The 14,582-nt window shown below is 38.0% G+C and overlaps 1 protein-coding gene across 2 annotated transcripts; it reads left to right on the top strand.

Annotated features, from left to right (window-relative positions):
• The first annotated feature begins 1,523 nt into the window (after positions 1–1,523).
• On the top strand, positions 1,524–13,927 carry LOC139941623 (homeobox protein orthopedia-like). 2 transcript variants are annotated; one of them, XM_071938208.1, is made up of 4 exons: positions 1,524–1,674; positions 3,790–3,944; positions 5,154–5,297; positions 10,193–13,927. In XM_071938208.1, exons 1-4 carry the CDS (start codon positions 1,524–1,526, stop codon positions 10,778–10,780), a joined length of 1,038 nt encoding a protein of 345 aa, XP_071794309.1. In that variant the 3' UTR covers positions 10,781–13,927. The 2 variants fall into 2 exon arrangements, with proteins under 2 accessions (XP_071794309.1, XP_071794310.1); XM_071938209.1 differs by having other exon boundaries at positions 1,532–1,674; positions 5,163–5,297.
• The last annotated feature ends 655 nt before the right edge of the window (positions 13,928–14,582 follow it).

Genomic DNA, 14,582 nt, shown 5'->3' on the forward strand with positions numbered 1-14,582 from the left:
TTGAGCTTCACATTCATCCAAAAAACACTCCATCTTTACATGTCAATTAGCAGAGTGCTTCATCACAGGATAAATGCACATCGTCTGTATATGCGGCAAATGGAGACTTCGTTTGTTGATGAGAATTCCTTATTGTTTTACCCTTTAGTGTGGATATTTCACTCAAAACTTTAACGGATTTATCCGCCATTATCTCATGTTCACCAGGCAAGAACAAACTATTCTGTTTAAGGTTACATGTATGCTGTGCCTTGGCCATAGCAAATGATAAAGTTTTAGACACATTGTTTGTAGACACATTGTTTGTAGACACATTGTTTGTAGACACATTGTTTGTAGACACATTGTTTGTAGACACATTGTTTGTAGACACATTGTTCATATCCTATTCTCATACAGTTGTTGTTGTCGTTGTTTTTGTTGTTGTTGCTAAAGCAGATGCTTATGTTCATCTTGTTGTTAAGTAAATAAATAACTGACATTTAAACAAATATTATAGTTATTTCTGAGGCAATGTGAATATACACGGAATCCCTTTTGGCAAGATATAGTTATTTCTGAGGCAATGTGAATATACACGGAATCCCTTAAGATAAACATTACATTTTGTTTAATATTGTATTGTCATCACCGTGAATATTATTTGAGCTTCAAATGAGTCGGCAGCACGTATTATTCAGAAACTGTTTTTAATTTCCTTAGAATGAGTTTTTAATTGGTGTTTTTTCTTTCATCTTAATTAATGGGTAATTTCGACCCCCCCCCCCCCCCCCCCAGTCCACGTGGCAACGACCGGCCGATGGTTATAAGAAACAATGCGAGGATACGTGAGGAACATGCTAGGTAAATGAAACAGCGCTGTCCATCTCTCATGATGAGAAAGCAACAAACGGCTTGATGGTCCAGTGTGATGGCAATGCCACTCGGCTTCCGCCACAGACAATGCATTCATTCACAGCCTTTTAACATTTCTTATGAGCTTGGAACAATGCAGCAGTAATACGCAGCCCAGCGCCCATTGTGCTGTCAAGACAAAACAAATATGCCCGCGTAATGAGCTAAATTATAACAACGATAAGGGTAACCAGTGATTATTACAATATGATCACGGCGATGTTTGCCCGGGCAAAACACAACAAAGCCGCAGGCTTATTTACTCCAGAATTCTCTTTGTTGGAGATAGATATCAATAATGTTGATCATAATCATATCACGCCCCGTCAAACATGTCTGTCAACTCTCGTCTTATAACCACTTGTTACGCGCGTGCAACATTCAAAGCCAATCACAAGCCTTCCTTCGCGCACATGCAAATAAAATTATCTCACCAAGGGCCAATTAGATGGCTCGTTAGTTCCAGCAACGATCCAATCACGGTAGCAGACACATGCCTGAAATCAGCGCCCCCCCTCTCAGCTTCCTATTGCCTCTACCGGCTGTGACATCTACTGGCATTACACGCAGTGATTTTAAAGGATACCATTTGATGTGGAAGAGTGATTAGTTCTTCATCAGTCGGCCAAATGAACGGACTGCGACTGAATCTACCGGACACGTCTCTGATGGACATGGAGAGGGTTTTGGACCATGCATCGGCGATGCATGTGTCTTCGGAGTCACTACTATCCCATGCCGTTTTGAGTGGAAAGATGGTGCAGTCGCCAATCAATCACAGTAAGTTTACGCTTTTCTATCTCCATCGACGTGTTCTATTGGTATTTCGCGTATTTCAGTTAGTGCTTTGGTTGCCATGATTTCTTAACAGTGCGCAATTTATTGTAAAACTTTAGAAATAAATGTGATTATCTCAATAGAAAATGTGCGTTGCAGTTTAAAATGAGCCCGCGATTTACAAAAAAAAGCGAGAAGGGAATAACACTGTCGACTGTCCATCGGTCCAGTTGGGGATTGTTGAAAAGGATAACACCACATAAACCAAACTTCAGTTATGTTGTCATGTGCAATCATTCATATTATTTTAACTACCACTTGTCTTCTGTGATGTGAAGAACTTGTCCATCTATCTTGAGTTAAACCCTCCCAAACCGTGCGTGTCAGTCTCAATTTGAAAATTTATCCAATTATTGCCGTAGGAAACCCAATTTGACATTATTTTGTTATCTATATTTACGAAATGGGTTTGTTGACCTTCTAGAAACCTGGGAATAAACAAACATGACACACTATTTACACTGGAACCATTATTTTCTGCTATTTGAATAAATGCAATTTCATAAGAATGTATGTGTTCATATAGTTGCCAACGGTTAGGGATTTATACCTACAACTGTTTCACTCGACTTTTTAAAGTATATAAATAATGTTTCACTTATTAGATTTAAGTCAAACTAGATTTAAATTAAAGTTAGTTTTAGTTGTTTAAATCCATTTAGGCCTATATTTACTGTTGAACACATGCGTTGAAATTTTAGTCAAAAAGTTTGTTTTTAAACTGCCAATACGCGAAACAACTTGATTGTAATTTGTTCAGTCAAGTTTCGAGGCTTTGCTTTAGCGATTCATGAATAAATGCAAGATGTTTCGTTTTACTATAGAGATTATGTTTTTGGACCGGGGTTGATCGGTTGATTAAGTAAATTTGTAGTTTTACTTCTCAAGGAGTTTGCCTATATCATCTTACCATGTACTAATAAAGTAACCCACATCCACCTTACTAGGAAGAAACTATAAGATGAATAGTAAATTTGCAGATACAACCATTTGTACATCTGGTTTTTCTCCGGAACAATAGCAGAGTATACTGTTCGAAACGTCGAGATCCAATCGACTCTTTTAAGAGCCAACACTCCCACATAAGAGATTCACACTATGTCATTGTTGTACCCGCAAATTTACTATTCGTTTTGTAGTTTCTTCAAGTTTGTCCACAACATGCAAAACTAAAAAACAAGAAAAAAAATTCCATTCATCTTGATTAAAAATATCTAGTGAAATGAAAATAAAAAGGGATGAAGACATATCTTATTTTATTCAACAAATTGTAATCATTTAAAATGTCGATGAAATCAGCCTCACAATGTTGTGTTTTAACAAAACACTTATACCATATGCATTTTGTATGTGATGGTGGTGTCACAAGGTGTCGGGATAACTGCCGCCTAAAACGCCTACCGCAGCGGGTTTTTTGTTTGTTTAGATTCTGAAGTTTTGTTTGAGCTTTGTTCAGGCACAATCAAATAGCCTAGGAAATCATGTCAGTTTACACGCGTAAACATCCAGTGGACATTCAAGAATCAAGAATTCTAAACTGATAATGAACCTTTGTTGGTCTTTATCCGTTGGAAATGGAAATAATTATATATACTTTTCAAGCATACAATTTATTTAACAATTAAAGCCATTATACACTTTCGGTAAACAGTACTGTCCAAGGCCCACACTTCGTGTATCACAACTTATATATAAAATAACAAACCTGTGAAAATTTAGGCTCAATCGTTCATCGGAGTCGGGAGAAAATAACGGGAAAACCCACTCTTGTTTCCGCGCGTTTCGCCTCCATGTCATGTGTTTAAAACAAATCCGTAATTCTCGCTATCGAGAATTGATATTGTTTTAATGTTTTCTCAAAAAAGTAAAGCATTTCATGGAACAATGTTTTAAGAGAAGTATTTCACCATTACCTTCTGTAAACCCTGTAAGTTATTTGTAAATCTGTGAACTTTCTTTGTTTCTGTACCGAAAGTGTATAATGGCTTTAAGATTGATGAAAAATCAGCCTCTTTTGCCTATTCAAACGATTGAATATAAGTTTGTCGTTACTTGCAGATAACAAGGGAGAGTGTGATCCGCATGGTCGGCCAGTAGAGAAGCTGCAGTATAGTACAAGTAACGAGGTGAGCAGCACGCCAACGACTACTGGTAGCCCGTCAGGAGACGGCCAGACCAATCTAGCAATCTCGGTCAATGATGATGATAAACAGGTGAGATGTGAAGCCAATAGAAACCACACATCAACATAATATCTCCCCCAGTAACTCAATTTGAAGTTTGTTTACATCAAATAATCGAAATTGGGATTTACAGGTGTAGCGATCAAACAATGCTAAATTGCTATTGCCTAAAAGCTCGATGTGTTCTTAAAAGGACCTCTACAGTACGTGTACATCCCATCAGAATGAAAGATTTTAATATATTATTAGCTCGGTTCATCTCAACTAACAATTCATTATCTTGTTAACATCATCGTCTTACAAGTTTTAGCATTAAACAATGGAACAGGTGAATGAATTGCATCTGAAAGTGAGATGTATTCTCGTTACAAAATGTTCCAACTTTCTTTTAAGTTATAGAGACACTGGACACTATTGGTAATTGTCAAAGACCAGTATTCCCACTTTATGTATCGCAACATATATGCACAAAATAACAAGCCTGTGGAAATTTTGACTCAATTGTAATAAGATAGGAATAAGGGGCTTCTGGCCAGAAGTCTTTTATTATTTTAGTGAGAAATTACTTCTTTCTCAAAAACTATGTTACTTCAGAGGGAGCAGTTTCTAACAATGTGTTATACTATCAACAGCTCTCCGTTGCTCGTTACAAAATAAGGTTTTATGCTAATACATATTTTTAGTAATAACCAAACGTGTACTTAAAAAAAAATATTTGATTAAGAAAACATTATGGGTTAAATGGATTAGAATAGTAAAGAACACCCTTCAGAGGGTGAAAGTAAAACGGAATCATAAAGAGACACACACTTCCGTGGCATATCAAGATGGGCGTGGCAGTAGCGCCTCCCATACTCCGAGTTAGAAACCTTGACATCCCAAAATAAATTAATTTAAAAAAAACTTTTGAACAAGAGACATCTTGAGAATGCTCAAAAGACTGGTTTGATACATGACAAAAATCTAAAAGAAAGTAAACAAACAAACGAACAAACAAAAAGGGATTCAATTATTCTAATTGTCAGTGACATTTTCACGGGCTTATCTTTTCATTATGATGCTGCAAAATGAGACTGTGTTAGTGAATGTTACCTTCAAGGGAAACGAGCACTATTCCTTATTGAAACAATAATCGATAAAAAACTTCTCAGTTTAAAATCACCCGCTGTTATTCATCCATTGTGATTTATTTGCAAATCAAAACAATTTTGTAAATATATTTCGTGTGTTTACACGAAGGTGAAACAGAAGCGTCACCGGACAAGATTTACACCTGCGCAGTTGAACGAACTGGAAAGGAACTTTGCCAAGACTCATTACCCAGACATCTTTATGAGAGAAGAAATTGCCATGCGCGTTGGCCTCACTGAGTCACGTGTTCAGGTAAGAAGATCAAACTCAAATTCTTCCACGTTTTCTTTGTTATCAATGTCAACAGGTTTTGACGTGACGTTTGCTCGAAATTGGGAAACTAAAAGTGACTAAAAAGTTGTTAGTTTACAGATGTAGGGAACTGACTTGTTCCGAGTAAGAAATTGTAAGAAATTGTAAATCCCTTAACAATAACTTTGGTATTACTATAAAAAGTAATGACTACTTGGAAAGAAGCACTGCAACTATTGATAATGTATAACATTCTGAGAAGCGATTCCCTTCTAAGAAATAGAGAAAAGGTTTCAAACAAATTTCAACTGAGAACCTGCGTCGTCACAACCGCTACAGATTTTGGGCGATATCTCAGAATTTCTACCACCCATTAAATTACATTTGAACATAAACAAGTTAGTTTTATTGTAACAATCGAACGGTTTGCCTTTTAATATGTCCACCCTCTCATCAATGAATGTCGTTTTTAAATCATCAGCTTAATATACGTAAATGCAGTGGAAATAGTTTTAACTGTCTCACCTCTTTTTGTCTCGCCTCTTAAAAGAGGTGAGACAGTTGATATAGTGTATAATATAGTTTCATGATTGCTTCTAGCGCTATATTGTTAGAACTCCAGAGAAAATCCCGGAGTGCCCTCGCTAGTTGGGATCTACCCAAGAGGGTGATCCCCGGGGTGTACAAAAAGATTGGGTGCGTTCATTTAGCTCCCCGGGTCGACCCCGGTGTGTGGCGGGTGTTTTTTTCCCCAGGACGAACGTGTGCAGATAATTACCCACGTTCGTCCTGGAAAAAAAACGCCACACATCGGGGTCGACCCAGGGAAGCTAAACGAACGCACCCACTGTTTCCGATTATACCCCGTACATATGTTTTGCCCAGACGTCTCGGTACAAAGGGATGTTGTTGCTATGTGTATGTTACTGATAGTAGTCTGTACGAGTATGGTAGGTCGCGCTCGCTCTGTTCTCTAATAATATCAAATTTGACATACCGCGTATAACGCAATCTAAACAAATCACAGGGCAAAATCCAAGTATGTAGTGTTATAATTCTTTTGAAGTTGTGACATCATATTTTATGGAATATTTTACGGCAGCCTTTCACGTTCGTATTATACTACCGTGTACAACACGGAGGAAGAGTCCTATAGGGCTACCGCCCCCCCCCCCCCCCGCCACACTTATCAATAAAAAAATTAACGCCAATGTTGCTGTCCTATTGTACCTCTACATGGAACTGGGCCCGAAATGTTATGATTCTGTTGAATTTGGTGAAGCATTTTATTTCAAGATAACGATATGTTTAGCGCTGTCATTATGCTTTGGGTTGGTGATTTGTCGTATGTCAAGGGCAATTTATTTGCATCGAAAGGGAAAGTCAACCACAGTTACACAAACGCTCCCCTGGGTCGGCTTTGTGCTTTCATTTACTTTTAATTTGATCTCATCTGTAAGATAAAATTCCAAATTAATCCCATAAAACTCATCCCTACTAACAAATTATATTAATTTGGAAACTTGCTTACAATTTGGACGACGGTAAATTAGACACACGAGCTAAATGTGCTGCTTGACGGGCATGTGTGGGTGAGCAAGTGGGCGTGTCTTCACAGTTTGTCATGGTGGCAACCATCTTCTTTTTCTTCTTCGTCCTCTCCATCTGCAATGGTGCAATCTACGGTCATTCAGAGGCATAATTGATCATGGAAACAGAACGAAAATCCTTCGAAATTAGAGTTGTAAAATGTTGGTCTTCGGATTTTGCCACTTAAAATTGCCATTACAAGACATAGTGCAGTTTCAGATTATTTCAAAGTGCATGTACTACGCAAGGGCAAAAAAACAGTTGAGTTTCCTCTGGATACGCCCTTGCTTCTGAATACCCACGTTCCTACAGAGCTAGTCTCAGATCAATCTGAGCGGTTTGAAAAAAATGTCGTCTCCAATCACGCTGAGATTTTATCAGCAGCTTTAAAAAGTCCCACATTTCTTCGTATATAATTAATCTCTGAGCGATCTGATGAGCGGTTGTCTCCGATCCTGCAAAGGTTTTACCAGCCGAAAATGTTTGTCCCCGATCACACTCAGATGTTACGACCACATTCATTAGTACAGAATTAATATCAGAGCAATCTGAGTGGTTTGAAAAATTTTCCTCTCCGATCACGCTGATATTCAACCAATAGCTTCAAAATCCCACAATCTTTTAGTATGTAATCGCAAAGCAATTTGAACGCTTTTTGTTCGTCTCCCATTCCACTGAGATTGAACAAGCACCTTTAGAACATCCACGTTCATTGGTATAGAATTCATGTCAGAGCGATCTTAGAAACTAAGCAATTTGAAAGTCGATTTTTACATATTTACAAACTATTAAATTTAACTGAAGAACAGGGGTAATGTCTCATATGAAGCAGATAATTACTGATCATCGCCCGCGCTGTCACAGCTCAAGAGTGCGACACGATACCTGTACTGTACAACAGACTGCGGCAGGATGGGCCGCGCGCGGGCAATGTGATCATACATTGTGCGGACGTTATTTACCGTACTCTGAAGACGCTGGTGAACAATAACAAATGTCCATTGCAAAGGTACAACAAAAATGTGTGAATAGAATAGAGTTATACGCCACCAGTGCCCACTAAAAGTTTATAAAACATAACTTGTTATACTCCGAAAGCTATTTTCTCAAAATTTTCAAATGGGGTGCACCGTGGGGCGGGGGGGGGGGGGCACTGGCATCAATTGGGGGCACGTGCCCCCCCCCCCTTAGTTTCGCCATTGCTTCTTATCATTATTCTTCAAATGTATGTGTCTTTTTTATTAAATAATTGTTGCGTTTTTCACTTTTTGTTAGTTTGGTAATGACCAATATTGAGGGATTCTCCGTTTGAAGTAGTGACAAAATAATAATAAGTTTTGTATATTGTAACACAATGATGTAAAGAAAACCAAAAATGCAAATAAACGTTTAAGAAGATTACCTCCGATGGAGATATATTAAGGTACAGTGGTTTGGGGGAAATATTTAATGCTATACCATGTATTAAATAAATGTGATACACAGTACTGTTGGTTGATAAGCAAAAGGGGTCACTTTTACGGCAAATGTGTCATCAGGCTGATATTTGTGTTGGCGCTTTCCTAACAAAGACAACTATCAGTGCTTCCCCACGGATGGTTTACCCTTCTGTTTGAATGCACCAGAGGTATCACCTCTGCTCAACCCAAGATGGGGCACATTATTAATAGTATCCATCTTTCTGTGATGCTCCATTCATAAACACAAACTCAGGTTATCGTCATAACGTCGTTTAATCGTTCTCGTGGACAAAGGATGCTGCTATGAATCAAAATGATGGTACAGTTAGTGTATTACAATGAACTCTGTGATTTGGGCTTAAACTCCTTAGTATCATTATTAGTTTTTACACAGTTGATAACTGTCGTGTGATCATCAACCAGTTGTTAGACCTAGGGGACTAGACCTTAACTATCGGTGTTGGATTACGGGCTTTTAATGCCAGAAGATGCATCAATAGCATTCACTCAGCCCTTGTATAAAGGCTCATCTTAAAGAGGTCATATCCAGTTTCGATGTGGTCATGTTTGCCACTGGGTTATTTCACTATTATAAGGTCGCCGTGTAAACTAATGCTAACAAATAAATGTATTTTTCTTTGTATTTTAGCCGTTGCACTTTTTGCTATGGCAAATGAAAATTTTCTTTAAAATGGGTCAAACACGTTTGAACAAAAGAGGGGCATTTGTTGGGGGCCATACTTGAAATGTCCATTAATGTTTCGGGGGAATACATTCGTAGATATTCTCAACTAGCGTCATGATGCAAAACGTTTAGTGTATTAAAAATGTGGAAAAAACAATCATTGTAAAATGTTTGTACGGTTAGTACAGTGATGGTGATATTCCTGTTAATGACGATGTTGAAATATTCCGGCAAAATGCGATTTCTTTATCTTTTAAAAACGTACATCAACATAGCTTATAAAGTTATAATGCTTTTATATCACTTTTAAGTGCTATATAGTTGTTACTCGCTATGATGTTAAAACATTTATATAGCGAGTTGCAACAAAAGGTGGTATACACGTCAACAATTGTTTAATTACGATACATATTTTGATTGCTATCATTTTAAAAACACAAGCAGCCTAATTAATCGCCAGTCACTCGACTCTGTGTGAAATGGAAGATTCTCAAAACGGTTACGTTGTTTTATTTTAAAATGTGCAAGAAATTGTTAACCTACGTCATGTGATTATTTAGTTTTACTAAACCAAAGCGGCAGCTTGGTCATTAAAATTCTTTGTCGGGAAGACACTTATTGGAACTGTATGGTTGAATTGTAACTTTGTCGGTCTAAATTAACGGGGATATCTTAAAAGGTATAAAATGGTTAACTTTTAGCAAGAAAATCATTTGCTTGTGTTTGTCTACACCGATTGCCATAAGTACAGATACAAACTGAAGAATATTTGGAGAAGTGCACGTAGTGGCAACCACCTATGCCTATAGCAAGAAAAGTCATGCCGACGGATAATGATTTAAAAACACAGAAACGCTGCGACTTTATGCGCAACTGCTTGCCGTAAAACTAAAACCAAATGCATGCATAAGCCTACAGTTTGGTAGAATCTGTATAGTTTGGCTACATATGCGTCAACTTGAATGGCATTTCACACGGCTCAAGAGAAAGACTGCAAGTTTCATTTCAAATAATGTCAAATATTCATACGAATGCATTCAAGTGAATTGGCCTGCTTTTTGCAATCTGACCGGGAAAAGCTATAGTTATTTTTAATTTGTATAAGCATTTTGTATTACTGTGTAAATTAATGTAATGTTTTGAATGTATATATATTTTAGGTCTGGTTTCAAAATCGCCGTGCAAAGTGGAAGAAGCGCAAGAAGACCACCAATGTGTTCCGGTCTCCAGGCTCTCTACTACCCTCACATGGTTTACCGCAGTTCCCTTCAGCCATGGGGGCAGAATCGTTCTGTAACTTCCACAGTAACGTGGATTCGCGAGGATGGCCGACATCGATGCAAATGTCTCAGATGGGAGGGGCACCCCCATCATTGACCCTACCTCCGACACTACCTCGTCAGGGCCTTGGCCAGTCCTTATCTCAGATGGGTGGAATGGGGGGATCTAACGGCATCGGACAGTCGGCTGCTTCAAACCTGCAAAATCTCACTGGTGGGCTGTCTATGTCAGGTAACAACCCAATGCAATCCATGTACCAGCCCAATTTCGGAGGGGTCGCTACGGCGTCGTCGGCCGGCGGAGTCATGCCGAGCTCACCGACTGGCAACACCAACGTCTCGGCCGGGGATTTCTCGTGCTCAGCGGTGATGAGTGACGGTGGAGATATGTGGAGAGGGACAAGCATCGCTTCCCTTCGGCGGCGAGCCTTGGAACACACAGCAACCATCAACGGCATTTTTAGATGACTATTGACATTCGTCCCTTCTTCATCATTAGAAATTAGAGTGAACAGACGTTTAAAAAACTGTAGAACACTGTGATTGGATCGATTGCGTGTACACGGGTTAGAGTGTGGGTCCCTCGTCATACGGATATCCACATTATCTTGAAATAAGATCAACTTACACGTATCTTGCCTGATGCAGGAGATTCAGTGGTATAGAGAGACAAATGCAATCACGTTTACTATCTTCAGATGGTTCGGACGATTCAAGCTACAACAGAGTGGGCTATAGATTCACGGTTATTCAGTAAAACTTACAACAATTTAAGCACAATAATACTCTATGTATAGTGTCTCATAAATCTCGCCTGCGCTTGACAATATTTTGACAATATTTTGCAATTTAAAGGGTGTGCAACACACTGATAAAGATAAAACATTGATGTTTTACTTGAAACATATTCTTCTCTTTTGCTTGTTACTGTATAGTTTGTGAGATATTTGGAAAACAACTAGTTTCCATCCCCGCAGGTCCATGTTTGAAAACAGTTATGGTTTGTGTTTTTGTGTCCCCTTTTCACTGAGCTTAAACTTTCGCAGGTTCGTTATTTCATGTATACATCTGGTCACATAAAGTGCGGATACTGCATGGTGTTCGGCCAATACAATTTCATCCGCGTGCTCTGATACCAGCCATACACTGTGTCCCAGTGCCTCATCCAAAGGCACTAGGGATGGGCTGCCGGAGACGTGCACATTGGACCATACCATGTGACCTAGCCCACAGTCACCCCGTTAACCACATAATACTACCAATAATGATGTAGCTATATTGTATAAATCCATTGCAAATAATTATTATCACGTATTTGCCATGCACTAAAAAATGGGGTTCGATCGCAACATTTTTGTCACTTTGGCTTTAAAATAATCATTTCCATTATCCATGGAGCATCGTGTATAGTCAAGTTTGCACCTGGGCATGGTTAGCTTGTGCGTAAAGCGCTCGCCTCTCAGCAAAGTGACCCCGGTTCGATTCCCGGTCAGGGTGATAATGTGAGTTGAGTTGTGCGGTGGTTCTCTGCTGTGCCACGAGGGTTTTCCGGACCATCCGGTTTTCCTCCCTCGGGAAAAATCGAACACTTTCGATCTTTGGCTATGCTCCGTGGTCATAATGGGTTGATGTGGCTGGCAGCCAACGGGTGCCATGCATGCTTCTCGAACACATTGTAGCCGGGTCCTTCGCAATTCAGCTCTTAGCTGCGAGTAAGGATGATTAGCCTCCCAAATTAATATTACGCCGACTGTAGTACAACCATTCCAATCTTAATCAAGAATGTGGACATGCTTATCAACCCATCCCAGTGATCACTAATTCACTAAATCTTTACCAGACTTGTCTTGTACATAGTGTTATTGTCGATTGACTTTTATAGTAGTCACTCTGTTAATGTGCAATATTAATAATGGGCTAACCTATTTTGTATTATCGATTGTTTTATCGAAATTTACTTTTTTTTGCTTAAAGCCATTGGACCCTTTCGGTACAGGAAAAAAAAATGTTCACAGATTTACAAATAATTTAGAGGGTTTACAGAAGGTAATGGTGAAAGACTTCTCTTGAAATATTAGTCCATGAAATGCTTTACTTTTTGAGAAAACGGTAAAACAATATAAATTCTCGTTAACGAGAATTACGGATTTGTTATAAACACATGTCGTGACACGGCGAAACGCGCGAAAACAGGAGTGGGTTTTCCCGTTATTTTCTCCCGACTCCGATGTCCGATTGAGCCTAAATTTCCACAGGATTGTTATTTTATATGTTAGTTGTGATACACGAAGTGTGGGACTTAAGCAATACTGTTTACCGAAAGTGTATAATGGCTTTAAACTGTCTGAAATGTTTTCGCCACTGTGCGACATCCATGACAGTGGATTTTATAGATACAATACAAAATACAAAATTACGTTGCTTGCTAAAGATTATTTTTTTGTTATTGTTTAGTTGCACGTTATAAAGTTTAATTTAGTTGATGAAAATTGATTTACTGTATTTTGAAACGTACATTTTGGTATAATAACTAACCTTTAAGAGATTTGAATTTGTTTTAAACATATGTTTTAAATTTTGCGTATGTCATCTTCACTTTGTAATGAAAACCTACATCAATCATTACAAATTATTTCTGTGGTTTCAACATTTTGACAATCAAAACTTAGAGTATCACTTGGTTTAACACTGTTTCCTTTGTGGTTTTGTGTTGTTGTTGTTGTTGTTGTTGATTTACACACATTTTGTAGGTAAATTCAGAATGACGGCATTTAGATAAAGAAACTAATCTATAATAAGTTTCAATTAATCTGACCATTGATTGAGGCTGACGAAAGTACTGGTGCTTTTTTTTTAAGACTGTGAAATGGCCAAGTGGGCACACCAGTACAAGTCCAGTCTAGTATGAAGTAATAGGCACAATCGCTATCGATTGAAGAATCTGTTCTAAGTAAGAGTTACCGGTAGGCCTACTATTGGTTAACTCATGTCTGATCTATGTTTTTCCCATTGATAAGCATTGAATTGATGTACCTTATCTTGATCCAGAAGCAGCATGCGTTGTGTATCTTATAATTGAATCACGAATCCAGTGGATGCACGCTAGATGCAGTCAGTTTATCAACATAATACCATTACCTGACATGATCTTTAACATGTCCTCGCTTTCACCGCTCAATATCTCCATTACCGCGTGTGATTAATACAAGTCGAGGCCGCTTATTAGTTCTTGCCAGCCAAATCGACAGAATATAATGTACTTTAAAGTCACTGTCACTATTGGTAATTGCTCAAAATAAATATTAGCATACAAACTTACTTGGTAACAAGCAATATTTTCTCACTCAACTGATAAAAGATTTCTGGCCGCCAACAAATGTTTTTTTTTTTTTTTTCAGTAACTTCTTGCAATTTGGATGATTTTATTTTGGCCAAGTGAGAATACTGGTCTTTGACAATTAATACTGGTCTTTGACAATTACCAAAGGTGTACAGTGCACCCAAGCGGGAAGGTTCATTGCATTCAAGATATAGAGTACAAATGGATTTATGAATTCATTCTTTGGATATAGAATAAACAATTAATTGTATCAACATTTAGATGTAAATAAACATTCATCACTATTATAATGTTTTAATAAACACTTTGTGACAGTGTACTTAAAATTTGAAAACTGTGTTTATGCTTTGTCACTTTACTAAAGACAATAGCTTTGGTGACTTTGGTAAGGACATGAAATGGACACTATTTGTTTGACTGATACAAATAACTTAAACAATTTTAATTTATTAATTCTTACAAACAAAATAGTTTTTAATCTTAAAGGAATATTACAGAATTGGCAACAGAAAACAATCGTCTCTAAGATCACAGATTTACATAAAACTTAAAGTGATGATGATAGTTGATAACATCCCTTGAAAAATTTCTGTCTGAAATGTCACATTTGGTGATAGTGATAAATAAAGAAAACTAATTTCCCGTTTTGAATTTATCGCTCAGCGTTTTAGCAAAACTCACTTTTGTAATATTCCTTGAAGTAAACAATACATTTATGGGCACCTCACTTACCAGCCTCCCCCCCCCCCCCCCTTCTTCAAAAGGGAACAGGGAAAAGATTATATCGATAAATTACTGCCTTGAAGCCATTAAAAGTGTCGCCAAAAGTGACTACATGTATAGCAGGAAACTGGTGACAGGCTTTCAATCGTGTGGTCATTCATTACTCGATAGCGTCACTTACAGGCTTACATACTCAACAATAGTGTT

This window comes from Asterias amurensis, chromosome 9, assembly GCF_032118995.1.
Source record: "Asterias amurensis chromosome 9, ASM3211899v1".
Lineage (NCBI taxonomy): Eukaryota > Metazoa > Echinodermata > Asteroidea > Forcipulatida > Asteriidae > Asterias > Asterias amurensis.

What these genes read in the sequence shown, in the direction of transcription:
- LOC139941623 (XM_071938208.1), top strand. Translation starts at nt 1,524, where the DNA reads ATGAACGGACTGCGACTGAATCTACCGGACACGTCTCTGATGGACATG. An exon ending in GCAGTCGCCAATCAATCACA is followed by an intron (nt 1,675 to 3,789) that starts GTAAGTTTACGC and finishes CGTTACTTGCAG; the next exon opens with ATAACAAGGGAGAGTGTGAT. An exon ending in TCACTGAGTCACGTGTTCAG is followed by an intron (nt 5,298 to 10,192) that starts GTAAGAAGATCA and finishes TATATATTTTAG; the next exon opens with GTCTGGTTTCAAAATCGCCG.